Here is a 14,495-nt window from a genome sequence, read left to right on the forward strand (position 1 = left end):
CATTATTGGTGCAAAGGAGGGGATTCTACTGGAGGAGTTAAGCTTAGGATATTGTTGTAACAAGGAATTAAACCTAGAGCAAAAGTTTTGAAGTCAGATTTTGTATTTGTTTATAATCATATAAGCATTTTATATTTAATTTTGAGATGCAAAAATAATTAAATATGCAGAATACTGATATATATATATATATATATATACGCGCACGAACAAATTTGATATTCTTTATGCAAAGTTAATATGCACAAGTGAGGATATATTTTAGTGTATAGTTAAGAGAGATTTTACTCAGATAACTAGCTATTTTGTGATCATAATTATTGTTGATAGAGTACGAGAGTGATTGAGAATACTACCTTACTGGTCTAATAACAAGCTAGAGTAAAACTAGTTGATTTTGAATTTAAACTTTTGAAAAAGATTGGTTCAGTGGATGTGTCACTGATGGTTGATCTGAAGAAAAGAAAAATATGATATTAACAAATAACAAATAATAATGACATGTTGTGAGATAAATGTGCGTGTAGTGATCTATTAGTATATATATATATATATTAGCACGCATAATCTTAAGTAATGCTATACTTACAAAACCTCTGCAAATATTCCAGAATTGATACTTTACTTTGATGTGGTATTATTACGTTGGTTGATAGTTCATTTCTCTATTTCATAACTATATATCACTATCAATAGAAATAATAATACAATATCATCTTATTTATATAATATTTATAAAGTGTATTTTTGTTTAGCATCTCTAGAATCTTAGTGTTACACGTGAGTACTGATACTATACAAGTGTCTGTACAATCATTAATGCACAATATCTCTAGCCACAAGTTATTTCCAATTGTATCTCTAGCTCACTGTTTCAAAACTCAATTGGTAAAGTAAAACCAGAGCAATTTTCTAGCGTTTTCTTACAGACTTCTTTTTGCCGGCCGAGCTCTCCTAGGGTTTGGCAAAGGAGCTTTTTGTCAGGTTTTCTTCTTCGCAACCTCGTCAATAAGATTTTTTTTCACTCTCATTCTTTTACCCAAAGGCTAATGAAAGGGAGAAACCCCCTTCCCTCGTTCTCCCTTTTTTTTTTCGTCTCTTAAAAGTTGGAGCTTTCTTCTCTCTTCATTTACGTCCTCATTGCCACCACTCACCGTCCAAAATCCTCTCAACGTTATTGTCCACTGCTACCACCCTTCTCCATTTTCACATCGCACCTTCCCTCCACATGCTCCTTTCCTTTCCCGTTGGCGCTCTCCTCTAAGCTCTTCTTCACACCCTCATAGGATCTATGCTTGGTCATCGCTCCTATGCTGAATCCAAGTCTATCGCATCCCTACCCTACCCCACCCCCCGCCCCTGTTGGATTTGAGTTTCTCGTTGCTCCCTTGCGTAGATCTAGACATGTCGCCCCTCCACCTCACTCCCTATCAGAGAATAGACTCAACCATTCTCCTCTTTACTGAATCTCTCCCATCCCTTCCTCTGCCTGATCTCTTGTTGCTACTGAGCTCCCTCACTCATTGGTGCCCATGTGCTACTGGGTGGGTAAGGCTCCTCTAAGTGCCGCGCAGATTTGGGACCTGTTTAGAGTAGCAACTTGTGCTTATCGGCGTGTGATTGACTCCGAGTTTTACTCTTTTATTTTGCTCTGTTGCTAATTTAGGGTGTTGTAAGTCTTCTAGTTTACTGTTCTAGGTGGATGTTCTCCAATTTCTATCTTTGTAGATTCTCGGGGCCTATGCCAACTGGACTATTGAATATGCAAGCGAGACTTTTTGCTCCTCCAAATTTATAGGTTATTTTTCATTTCAATTCTCCAATGTGCACAACACTTGATGCTCTATTCTAAAATTATAGCGTTGTTTATTAATTTGTGTTAAAAGAACCGTCACTCTATCTTCCCTCTATTTTGTGTATCAGGTTGCATAAATATAACTTTTAGATGTTAATAAATTATCCTACCTTATAAATAACTGTCACTCATGAACTTAAACCAATTTTTACGCAACTTAGGTGAGTTATAAACATTAATTTTATTTACAAACTACACTAGCATTTATACTGTTTGCATCTTCAAAATTGCTTGTAGAATAAATAGACGTACTAAAAAATAGTGCCTTTATTATCCAGCTAAATTTTTTTTTCAATGCTTTATATATATATATATATATTAACCAGTCTTCATCGTTTAACTTTCTGAGTCTAGTTTTAAATTTAGAGATTTTTAGCACTCTTCTAGCTAGTTTAGATTCATGCACCCAGGGACATATCCAAAGCAACCTCCTTCAATTTTTATTATTTTTTGCATTCTATCATTAACAGGTTAATCATATAACATCAATTTAATACAGTATCAGAGCTCCCTTCTCTCTCTCTCTCTCTCTCTCTCTCTCTCTCTCTCTCTCTCTCTCTCTCTCTATATATATATATATATATATATATATATATAAATATAACTATAAGTAATTTTCAGAGGATTAATGGTTGCCTGGGGGGGAGGCAACTCTAATTGTATGCAGTGGAGGAGTTGAGAAGGTGCAATCGACCCCACATTTTTAATTAGGTTGGCAAATCCAAGCTGGATTGCAGGACATGTCATGAGTGAGCTAAGGTGTAAGTATAACAAACCAGATTTCGGTTCATTAAACACGCTCATCCTGTCATCGATTCACGCCAAAACATTCCAGTGAACATAATATTAGATTCCAGATCAAAATGTAAGTGGAGGGGTTGCAATTGCTCCAGATATCTTCTTCCATGGCATGGCATGGCATGGCATGGCATGGCAGTCCTCTCTCTCTCTCTCTCTCCTCGATCCCGCTAAGGGGAAAAATTAATGGGATTAGGTAGACATTGGCATCGGTGGGTTGTCAAATTGTACGAACGAAGGACCACGGATGAAGGACAGTAGGAGAGCCAAGAAATACTCCTCATTATTCCATCCTTCCATCACTTTGTTAATCACTTCTTAAGACAAGAGAGACACATAAGCTTGCGGTTTTGTTTCTTGCTTCTTGTCTTTTTAAGTTTTTTGTTCAGTTAATTTCTATAACACTTTTTTTTTCTGAAAAATTCGAGAGCATTTGCAACATTTCTTCCAACTTTGTAGTTAGTAACTTATCCTAGGCTCTTGCAATTTTGCAATTTTTTTTTTCCTTTGATAATTAGTCCGTAGATATATTCATTACAATTCAAAATGTTACATAATGATAGATACAATATTATAAGTTATCGAGTTATTTTTTCTACTCGAGTAAAGAACCTTGATAGAGGAGAATTGCTTGGACAATCTGACGCTACTTTATTTCTCGCCTTCCAAATAAACCACACGGTGTTAAAGTCATATCTCAAAAGCTTTTTCAAAAGATTAGCGTTAAGATGCATCTCACCCATTCGTCCAAGAAAGCTAGTAGCCGATTCGGATGAATCCCTAACGCGTGAATTGGCAAGAGATGAGGAGGAGGTGGTCAACTGCCCGGCGCACACCAAGGAGGTGCAGCAACAATTCTCCGAAATGCTGAAGGGGAGCTAGTCCAGGCGGCATGGGAGCCGTGCCCGGGCAACTCGGCGTTGCAAACCGAGCTCTGGGCCCTCAGAATGGCCCTGCAGATGGCGAGCAAAGAAAGCAGGTTGGTGATAGAAACGGACTGCTCGGAGGCCATCAGATGCATGCAGCAGGTGGACCACTGTCCATGGCGAGTCCGCAATCTGGCGCAGGAGTGCGCGGAGATAGCAAAAGAATTTTTGGACGTTAGGCTTGCCCACGTAGGGAGGGAAGCCAACGCAGTGGCAGACTGGGCAGCAGCGAAGGCGAGGGTGGCCTCTGGCTACTGCTACGCAGAGCGGCTAAGCCAGGTTCCATCTGAGCTTTGTAATCTTCTAACTGTCGACGCGGCAACGTCTCGATCGTCTATTAATATATAGCTGGTCACAGCTCTTTGGCTTTGAAAAAAAAAAAAAGAGGAGGTGGTCAACTATTTCTTGATTGCACTAGCAGAGCGGGGTACACTGCATCGATTTGTGGCATTCATTTGATTAGGATTGCTCGGACCGGGACTACACCCACTAGGCTCTTGTAGTTAGGATCTTAATCGTCGATTAAAAAGCCGATATTCTAGAGTAAAATAAAATAAGTAAAGTGATTCGGTAATATTCTAATTTTAGTGGCCTATAATTAGCGACTCCATTCAAACTCTGCTTGCTTTCACACTAGTTCATAATGTTCTGCATATAAGTTAATTTAACTCACATAAATAACATTATTTCTTTTACTATAATGCCTTTTTTTTTGTTATTAGTGTACGTACATATTTGTTCTCAACTATACCCGAAAAAAGTAGCCATTTATGTTATAAAAAGAAAAGAGATTTTTATATAATAGTCATTGAAAAATATTATATCACTCTTCGTTAATTTATTTATATATATTTGTTAATTTTAATAATACTTTTTAAAAGGAATATTATGTTAAAAACTATCCATAATAGCAATTCTGATAACTTAAAAAGAATTAACAGTAATTATGATAATTTAAACAAAAATTGTACATTAAAAACTTATTTGAAAATAATTATCTAACTAACATAAGCGTTAAATTTAGGTGATTATGCGTAAAATCTTTTTTTCCCCTGATTTTAGACGAATAGTATACTGCCACATATCAGTTGCAGTAAATACATGCAACCGTGGCTGCAAAATACCATTTCGTCTTCAATAAATAATTAAATAAACAATTCTTTGAGCGCTCATAGTTTTGCTCGTACATTCTTACTACTAAATTAAAGTAGGTTTAACACTTAATTAACGTAGTAGGAGGCTATTAGTGACTCAACCACAATTAAAAACTACAATTCCTCCTCATCACACGCGTGGACTTGTGCTAACCGTTCGATTCATCCACTAGACTAATTAAATTTCATTACAGAGCTTTTTATTGATGGTATAATACTCGTAGTATAAGTGAGGAAGAATAATTGTTATATAAATGCATCATCCTAATTATATAATTAAATACATAATCACATGCTAATCATGTCTATAGTTCGATCTGCCTTAGATCTATTGTATCTTATCATAATTAAAAAAAATAAAAGACATTAACATATGCTGACATGTGATGCGTCTATTAGTGGAGGTCTTTTTAAAGAAATTAGGCTTAAGCTACGTAGGCTTAAACTAAGATGGATTGTGTTTAACTTTATATAATAACGCCACAATTATATTAGAAGAAGGCAATAAATGTAAATATAATCTATACTTTGGTCCAGTATATATATTCAACTATATATACGTTTGACTCCCCAAGGAATTTGTTTGACAATGCAAAGCTACATGATTGGCATAACGATTTGAGTTAGGATTTTTACTCGATTTGAATAGAATAATACTCCAAAAGGGAACCAAGTGCCTCCCACGTATGCATTAAGCATTAAAAATTGCAATGTGGTGCTAAATAAGGAAATGGACAAGAACAAGTTAGTTGGGTGACGAATTAAAATAATAGTCTACATTTAGTAACCAGCCAGGGAATATTTAGACTTAAATAATCCTCAATATTTAAGACATGTGTCTTCAAAAAAAAAAAAAAAAAAAAAATATATATATATATATATACAAACAGACCAATCAATCAATTCTCCATGCAATATTTGCCAAAATAAACACGCCTTGTGTTTTATTTATTACCGGTTATGCCTTACTATGTGGATATTTTATTATTTAAAAAATCTATTTTTATTTTAGTGTCTTGAAAAATATTATGATTAGTTTTCTTAACTAATAATTGTTATATAGGTAAGTTCAATTCACCCTAGGCTGTGTCCGATGGCTCTTTAAAATTTAGTCAAGTTTAATTTGAAAGTAAGTTAATTCAAATTTAAATTATAAATCAGGCTCGAAATTAGTTTTGAGTCGAATTTGATCACAAGCTAGCTCGGCTCCATAAAAATAAAAATATATAATATATATATTTTATAATGCATAGTATATATGACTAACATGGACCTAAAAAATTAAGATCTTTTAAGGTTCATAATATTATTATATTAAATTTATATCTTCACTATTGAATCAGACCTTACAAACTTGATAATGCTCGATTTAGACCTGAAATTGTTTAGCAATTGAGTCATTTAAGCTCGAGCTCGAAATTATATCAAAATGATGGTTATTGTTGTTGTTGTTGTTTTTTCTCTTGGATTTGTGTGAGTGGGTGAGTTTCATAGTCAATTTTTATTGGGTGGTTCTGGCGGCTAAGCTAAGACTTAGTAAAATGTGGTCTTATACAAAGGATAGAGTGCATGAGCTAATTAGGACTTATACCTCAACATGCAAATGGTAGGGTGTGTATATATAAACTAAATCTCCTCCCTAATATCTTAATATGGATGCTAATAATAATGGGAGTAGTAGTTAGCTACTGACAAGTGGCCGTCCATTGTCATTATTAAAGACCACCTCATAATTTAGGTTGTCCACTTCTATCGTTTGAAGCCACCTCATTATTTAAGTTGGTCTCGGTTCTCTTTCTCGCCCACATATAAAATTAAATACAATATACAAGAAATAGGAGGGCGAAAATGATAAATTTCACTGCCCCTAAAATGATCACGTCGAGGTGTTGCCGCGTTACGTGGACAAGTGGCGAGAAAAAAAGAACGAGCTTAGCTGTCACGGATGGGGGCGGTGGGAGGTGCGAAATGACCGAACCGCCCACGAGCAATGTTCTTGTTATTTATTATTTTATTTATTTGCGAAAAACGACCTACATTATATCTTAATTATTGTAGCAGTTTTTGTCTTTGAGTGCATTGGCATTCATTGAACTATGACCCATTTTTATTTCCTGCAACTAAAAGTTGGGGATGCTGTCTACCTTTTTAATGCAACTCGTGAATTACTATACATGGCATACTGCTGTACTAAAGGTTACTGTTGTCGAGTTGCACAACAAATAATGTACGTATAGTTCTTCCACAACGTTGGTATAAAGTTGACGCATTTTGGCTCACCTATTCTACAGTTAAGATATACTTATTTAACTGTGTAGATCTCTCATTTTCTTTTTTAAAAAAAAAGTATAAAAAATGTAGCGAGAGATTACTTAAGAAGACCTCATTGTAGATTGTGGAACATTGAGATTAAATATTAAACCACTCATATTCTAGTTATAATTTTACTTTTGGTTTAAATTGTTAAAAAATCATCTCTCATTTTCTCTACCATCCACCTATCTCCTTCCAAAGTCAAGGACAAGTGAAAAAGAAATGTACATGTCAAGTATGCATTATATGCCTACAAGTCTCACAGGTCAATCTTTCCTAAAGATATTTAAGTAAATTCACAAAAGACAAAAATAATTCCCTGTTTGTATTTATACTTTTAGTTCAATTTCATGTCATGAATTTCACTATTATTTTTAAATTATAATTAAATATAATAAGTTTTAATTCGAGTTAAAAGTATAATTAAAAAAAAAAAAGTAAAGTAGATTTCACTTAAACCGGCAACCAAAAAGAGAACAAGAGAATACGGAGGTGACCTCCTTGAAGAATTGATACCATGTTACGGTTAGAGACACGTATGAATTATTTATCTTGTCACGTGTGGAATTTTAATCACATCATATATATTGCCCTCTTTACGTGGTTAGCAGCAACTTCAACTTGCCCACAGATATATTGGCATGGACTATAGAGTCGTTAAAATAAGTTTGGTTTTGTCTGCAATTTGCTAAGTTGAAATGACCTTTTGCGAGAAATTATTAAAAAAGGTACAGATTTGCTGCAGACTGGAATTCACTTTTTTTAGGGGGGGGGAACCTTAGAAGCTAGAAAGGTATTGACATTTTACACCAAACCATGAATCACATTTCTCCTTTCCTTCCATTCCTTTTCCAAAAACACTGTACAGTTGATCAGGGAATTTAAAGATACTAGAAACCCAGATAAGACCAAGTTATGAAATGGAAATGGGAGAAAAAAAATTAAATAAAACAAGTAAAGGGTGGGAAATAAAAGAAAGAAAGAAACAAAGAAAGAAAGAGGAAGAAGAAACTCCTCGGCCCCTATGGAAAATAAGAATTACAGCCATTGGATAGACCTTCGAAGCAGGTCGGAGCGCATCCGTCCGACAGGGCCCACATCAGATCGGAGGGTTCGAAATCCCACAAATTCACCGAGTCGTGGAAGACGAACTCGGCCCTCGACTCGGCCGAGTCCTCGAGCCGCGGCAGCTCGATGATCTCCGCAAGCTCGTCCAGAGCCCCCGCCGCCGCCGCGGACGTGGAGGACGGCTGGTTCGGCAGCTGCATGGCGGCGGCTTTGGCCGCTGCGGCCTGGACATCACGAGGGGAGAGCGTGGCGGGGCGCGGCAACTCGGCGGCGAGCTCGGGGAAGTTGAGGACGGCGGCGGCGCCCTTGATGCTCATCGCCGCTACGTCATGCGCCCGCGCCGCCATTTCCGGGGTAGGGAAAGTACCGAGCCATATGCGCGACTTCTTCCTGGGCTCCCGGATCTCGGAGACCCACTTGCCCCAGTTCCTCATGCGGACGCCCCGGTACACCGGGTGCTTGCTGCAATCCCGCATGCGTTTCGTGCCGTCCTTTTTGGAGCTTTTGGTCGGCGTTTGAGGGGACGACGGAGAGGAAAGCGACGACGTCGAATTCTCACTGGTTTCGAGGTCGGACGAGTTCGCTGCGTCTCCCATTGCTGTCAAAATGTCAACTTTCTCTATGTGGGTACGTCTTCACAGGATTGGGCTATAGGAGAAAGCAATCAAATTTGGGTCACTCATTGGCATCAAAATGCAAACTTTTAATGTGGGTACTTGCTTAAAAGAAGGAAACAAAGAAGACAGTGGATGCTTTATAAAAAGATACCAAATTGGTCGAGTGGAGCGAGGAGGGGAAGACAAGAAACAGAGAGGAGGAGCCAAATTGATTCCGGAAAAAAAGAATCACTCAGAGGAGAGGAGAGGAGAGGAGAGGAGAGGAGAGGCGAACAAACATGAGGAAGGTAGAGGAGGCGATGGGGTTTTAGTAGAAGGGTGGGATATACCGGATGGGAAGCATGCACCATCAAAGCGACCCTCAACCCACCTGTCCTCTCATCATTTCCCAATGGGCCAATGACACCTCCCAAGAACCGGGCCCCACACAAAAATTACCCATGCCATTTTTAGTCATCTTTTCACTTCACTGACCCCGGCCACGGCTCCTTTAGCTTGCCATTGTCTATCGATCTAGGTCTTTGACATCACAGTATAGGTAGGCCAGGGAGGAGGGGAAGCTAGATTTCCCCAACCTTTTTATAAAGACGGTAGAGAGGGAGCACCTGGTCATTACAAGACAATAGCTAATCGGGCATTCATCTGACTCACTGTACTTTTCATGCTCCAAATTAAACCCCCTTTTAAAAAAAATATATATATATATATATATATATATATATATATTTTCTTAACTTCGCGGTTGGAGGATTCATTAGTAACCTAAATTAATTAGCTAGCTCTCGGTCGTCGTTCGATCGATGGGGTTCCTTTCGCTACGACTACGAGGGCTCCACGGCTTTTAATGCTTGCAATATTTTTGTCTCGGATTAGTGCAACGAGACTGCTGGATCCAACTTTGTCTTGGTGGAGGGGACGCTAGTAGGCTTGTCATCATCCTCGACATCACCATCCTCCACATTGTCTTCTCATCTAAACCAGCAACTCCACTTGTACGTACGAACTTCTACTCGTTCGGATCTCAGTACGTATGAATACCATGGAGTACTTAATTTGAGAAAGACTCTTTTTAGATCCTTTTCCGTGATCCATCCATCCATCCATCCATCCATCCATCCATCTAACCACACGCAATAATTAAATAAGTAATAGGTGGTCACTGTGTGTCCAAATCGGTTCATCACTGTGTTCACAGGAAGCCCATGAGACGTTTTAAGGCACGTGGTCAATCAAAGCGTAGCCTCTTCTGCAACCAAGTGGTTTATTTGTTTAACTACTGTGGAGTCTGTGGATGCCGTATATATCTTCTTCATGTATATATATATATATATATATTTCACGTATATTCTATCGATCTTCTCGTAAATCTAAAAAGCTCAGATAATATATTTTCACAGCTACTTTTAAGTCCGACTAAGAAGGTTGGCGAAGAGGTGGGGGAAGGACCATGGCTGGTGTTCAATTAAACACAAGAGAAACACTTGGTGATGGGCTACACGAGCCCAATCGATCCGGTTAAATATCTATCTCAGATTTTTTAAATATTTGGACTGCCAAAACTGAGGAAATTTTACTATAGAAACAAAAATTATACTCTCTTTTAGGTTATCAATTTCTCCCATATTGGAGCCACATGGAGTACTGCACAGTGTGGGCCTGCTGCAAAAATCCAATTTACTTTTGTTGCAGTTGTAGTCCGTCTACTAATAAATTAAATAATATGCAAGGCAAGCAGCACGATACTGTAGAGTTTTATAAATGCAGAAGGTTAGATTATGTCATGAATAGTTGCTGCCATATATTGATCATGTCTTCTTCTTCATCCTCTCTTTGCCCTTTTATATTTATCTTGCATTATTTTGGACGTCAAAAGACTAGACTATATTTTATGTTCATAGATTTTTACCAACTAGTTCTATAATTTTCATTTCTACCTGTACAAATCTGGGTCAAAAAATTTATAATCGTTGACATTTTTCTGGGCCATATTAATAATGTAGACTTTTAAAAAAGAAAAATGTCAGTGTGCTTGGTGCCTGACATGTAGAGAGAGGTTATAAATAACATTATATATATATATATATAATCTAATATTATTCGAGCTAGTTTCTTAGTGTTATAGGTTTAAATAGTTTATTTCACATATACTATTATTTTTATACATTTTAAAAACATATTTATTAAAAAATAAATTTATATTTCGGTGGACTAGCTAGGAAAATAAGAGTACTAATTGGGCTTATAGTCATAGTTTATCTTTCGACCTTATTGCTAATAAGGTAGAGCTTTGCAAGTCTTATTAATTAATACGATAAACTATCCATACTTCGTCTAGTCTCATTAAATCTAGCAAGCCCTACGGCTTAGAGTTGGCAAAAATTAAGACCGACTGCTTGATTCCCATGCAGATTAGACTAAAGTCCTACTAATTTGATAGGGTACTTATTAAATCCGGTGGACCAAGTGTTGACATCTAATATTTACATTGTTATTCATCTTTTATACTGGTATGGTAAAAATATAATACATCAAAATATAGTTGTGGTTGGTCAAGTTCTTTATGCCGTTCTAACTTTGCCACTAGGTCATTACATTAATACAAGATTACAACTCTCTATATTTTAAACCAAAATGATTGAACCACCGTATAATTAATGTTGTATCACTGTACATTTTTACATTTTTGAGAGATGACAAAATGACCCTACATTTGTAAAACAAATATATATGCATTGAAAGATAAAATTCCTAGTGACTTAGTAGCACAAAATAAAAGTTCAGAGGTTTGAATAATTTTTTGTAGCACAAAATAAAAGGCACGGACATCGTTAACTTTCGACGAATGTTATAAAGGACCCAAAGGGAGAACCTTTGAGCCAGTCTCGAAATCTTCGGCCTAGGCCCAACTTAACCAGGCCATGAATGATCTAGAAGTCGACAATGTGGAAGAAATTAAACATCCTAATGGACAAGAACCAATGCAGGATAAGATGTACTTATCCGTGTAGTCAGAGATGTTCCCTATCGGTAATAATATCTTCACAATTGACTCCAATTTAGTGCGAGTTCCTTTTTAGTGATGAGTAAACACTAACTATTTTTACGAACAAAAAGATAAGAATTTTTGGATGGTGGGGAACAGAAAGATGCTTGATATCTTTAATTAGACATTATTCCATGTTTAAGTAATTATTTTTCCCTAATAAATGCACTGCTCTAGGATTCCGGATTGAGATAGAAAGGCGAGTATAGGAGTCACTCCTCAAAGGCGTGTAGTAGAAGGATTGGGGGAGAAGATATTGGGGTGGTGCCCAATGTCTTATGTGATTGGTTCTTCGGTGCATATCGCTTTGCCGTCTCACTGGAGCCAAGTGTTGATATAGACATGATAAAGTCTTCAGGAACAACCAAATGTGGTGAGGTCCACTGGGAAGAAATTTTGGATAAAGAGACAGACTAAGAATGCAGTCTCATGCATGAACTCTTTACTATCTTTATAGGTTTTCAACTTAAAAGCAGGGTATTTTTAAGTATTCGATTGAGATCTTTTTGACAAATAACTAATTCATCTAAGGATTTATTTAGGCTATGAGACAACGAACTACATCTGAGTAAGAGAAGTGTGGTCCATTCATATTACACCAGAATAGATGGTAAAAGAAAACAATTAGGACTTGATGCAATTTTGCTTTTTAGTATATATGCTCTTTATTTAAGATGAAATAAAGCTATTGTGAGATTCTTGGACGTGCTATCAATCGCTTCCTATATTTAATTTTACAGCTTTCTCACAGATGCTATCTTCTGCTGTTTTACTTGAATTAACTTTTCCATATCTATATTTCATGTCCTAGTTTTATAAACTTGATTTATTTAAAAGAAAAAAAAGAAAAAGAAAAAGAAAAGGAAATCAATAAGATTGTTACCCTCCATTATCCCTCTAAAAGGAACTCACTCATTTTTAATTAAGAAAGAGGGCATTTCCGTCAACAGCTTCGGTAAACTAAGATGCAAAATATTAAAAAAATAGGAGCATGCATGGCCTAGTTTTCTCTATATCTTATCAACCAATGACGCAAAAAAAGAAGAGAGAAAAGGTATAAAAAATTCATCTCATCTTTAGTTTTCTCTATACTTTATCAATCATTGAGGCAAAAAAAGAGAAAAAGTATAAAAAAATAAATTCATCTCATCTTTCTAATGGACAAGCGAGCGATTGTACACAAGAACTTGAGATTGGCCATGCAATGCATGGCATTGCGTGTGCGTCGTTCTCATGTGTGCGAGTTGTGCCAAGATAGCGTCAAGTGATCAGGGAAAAAGGAGAAGGAATTGACGCGAGAGGTGAGAAAAAGCCCACCACCGCTACCATTATTGAGATTCCCTTTGGATGGCTTCTCGCAGCGTGTGCCTATCTTTGAAAGCGTGTGTGATTCGTACAGCTAAAAGAAAAACCATTCTATCCCTCCCCCCCCACCCCCATGAAACCCCTATAAATATCCCCCAATGCCAGCCTCCTCTTCTCACAGCAATCAGCAACTACACACCAGAGTTTCCATTTGCCAATCTTCCTCTCTCCTTTAAGCTCATCTCAGTCACCATGTCGAGCACCTGTGGCAACTGTGACTGCGCTGACAAGAGCCAGTGCACGTAAGTCTCTCTCCCTCTCTAATATCTAAGATTTGCATCTTGATGCTAAGCTAAAGTATCTTCTGGGTGATCGCAGGAAGAAGGGAAACAGCTATGGCGTTGTGATCGTCGACGAGACAGAGAAGAGGTACAGCTTCAAAAAGTTATAAGTTTATAACCAGTTTGTTGCACTTCTGCTTGGAAAAATTACATTAATTGGACCCAATTCATATGGGCCTTCGACAAAGAGGAGCCCAACATATTATTTTAAGGCCTATTGAGCCATTCAGCGGCCCGTGAGAACGATCAGATGTAGAGTAGTATAAACTCTCTCCAAATTAATTAATGGATTTAGATTTGATCCAAATTAATGTTGTGTGATGGCTGGATTCATTGCAGCTACTTCGAGGAGGTCGTGGAGGCCGGCGAGCACGACGGCAAGTGCAAGTGTGGCCCTAGCTGCACCTGCACTGACTGTGGCTGTGGCAAATGAGAACCCATCCCAGTGGTAGCAAGCTTAATTTGCTACCTAGTAACTGGGTGCTAGAAGATGGCGATGCATGCATATATGGTGTTATACGGATCCTGGTTGTGTATGCCAAAAATAATTGTCTCGTGGTAGTGTGTTTTTATGTTTGTGGGTCTTGGGGTTGCCACTGTTTGGCTTCTCCTCTTCTATGTTGATGATGGTAATGTCTGTTACCTACTTATCCAGTTAATTAAGTGAACCCTGTTATAGTATTATAATATGCTTTCTGTTTGAATAATCGTCTGTGGTGATACTTGGATAAAGTAAAATACCACAAACTTACTTCCTAATTTAATACATTCTACCAATCACAAGCCTCTCATCATTAGAGACCACAATGCAAAAGATGGAACACTTAAAAGAAAAATGGTATTCGAACATATGGTGCTCCTTTCTTCTCGATCAATTCTAAATGTTACGGAAGAGGAAAAGAGATGTGATGATGTAGACCGCACCCTGCGTTTGTGTCCAAGAAGCAAGAAATGCCAAAGTCGATCGATAGGTCTTCTCATGGCCTTTTTCTCTTCCAAGGTTAATTAATAAACAACAAGTCAAAAACAAAAACAATTTTTTGGATACATGCTTTGCTTTAATGGCCTAATAAAA

The 14,495-nt window shown here is 37.3% G+C and overlaps 1 protein-coding gene and 1 long non-coding RNA gene across 2 annotated transcripts; one reads left to right on the forward strand and one right to left on the reverse strand.

The window, feature by feature from the left end:
• Positions 1-7,863: 7,863 nt before the first annotated feature.
• On the reverse strand, positions 7,864-9,014 carry LOC140792540 (ethylene-responsive transcription factor TINY-like). The gene is made up of 2 exons (XM_073143609.1): positions 8,883-9,014; positions 7,864-8,762 (listed from the first exon to the last, which is right to left on the reverse strand). The coding sequence occupies exon 2, from the start codon at positions 8,708-8,710 to the stop codon at positions 8,069-8,071; it is 642 nt and encodes a 213-aa protein (XP_072999710.1). The 5' UTR covers positions 8,711-8,762; positions 8,883-9,014; the 3' UTR covers positions 7,864-8,068.
• Positions 9,015-13,220: 4,206 nt separating this feature from the next.
• On the forward strand, positions 13,221-13,869 carry LOC140791934 (uncharacterized). The gene is made up of 3 exons (XR_012109657.1): positions 13,221-13,381; positions 13,458-13,508; positions 13,760-13,869. It is a non-coding gene; the product is annotated as an uncharacterized lncRNA (long non-coding RNA).
• Positions 13,870-14,495: the final 626 nt, after the last annotated feature.

The sequence above is a fragment of the Typha latifolia genome, chromosome 7 (assembly GCF_019914945.1).
Source record: "Typha latifolia isolate L0001 chromosome 7, TyphaL0001v2, whole genome shotgun sequence".
Taxonomy (NCBI): domain Eukaryota; kingdom Viridiplantae; phylum Streptophyta; class Magnoliopsida; order Poales; family Typhaceae; genus Typha; species Typha latifolia.

Excerpts from the sequence above, each read along its gene's own strand:
- LOC140792540 (XM_073143609.1), bottom strand. The coding sequence starts at position 8,710 with ATGGGAGACGCAGCGAACTCGTCCGACCTCGAAACCAGTGAGAATTCG.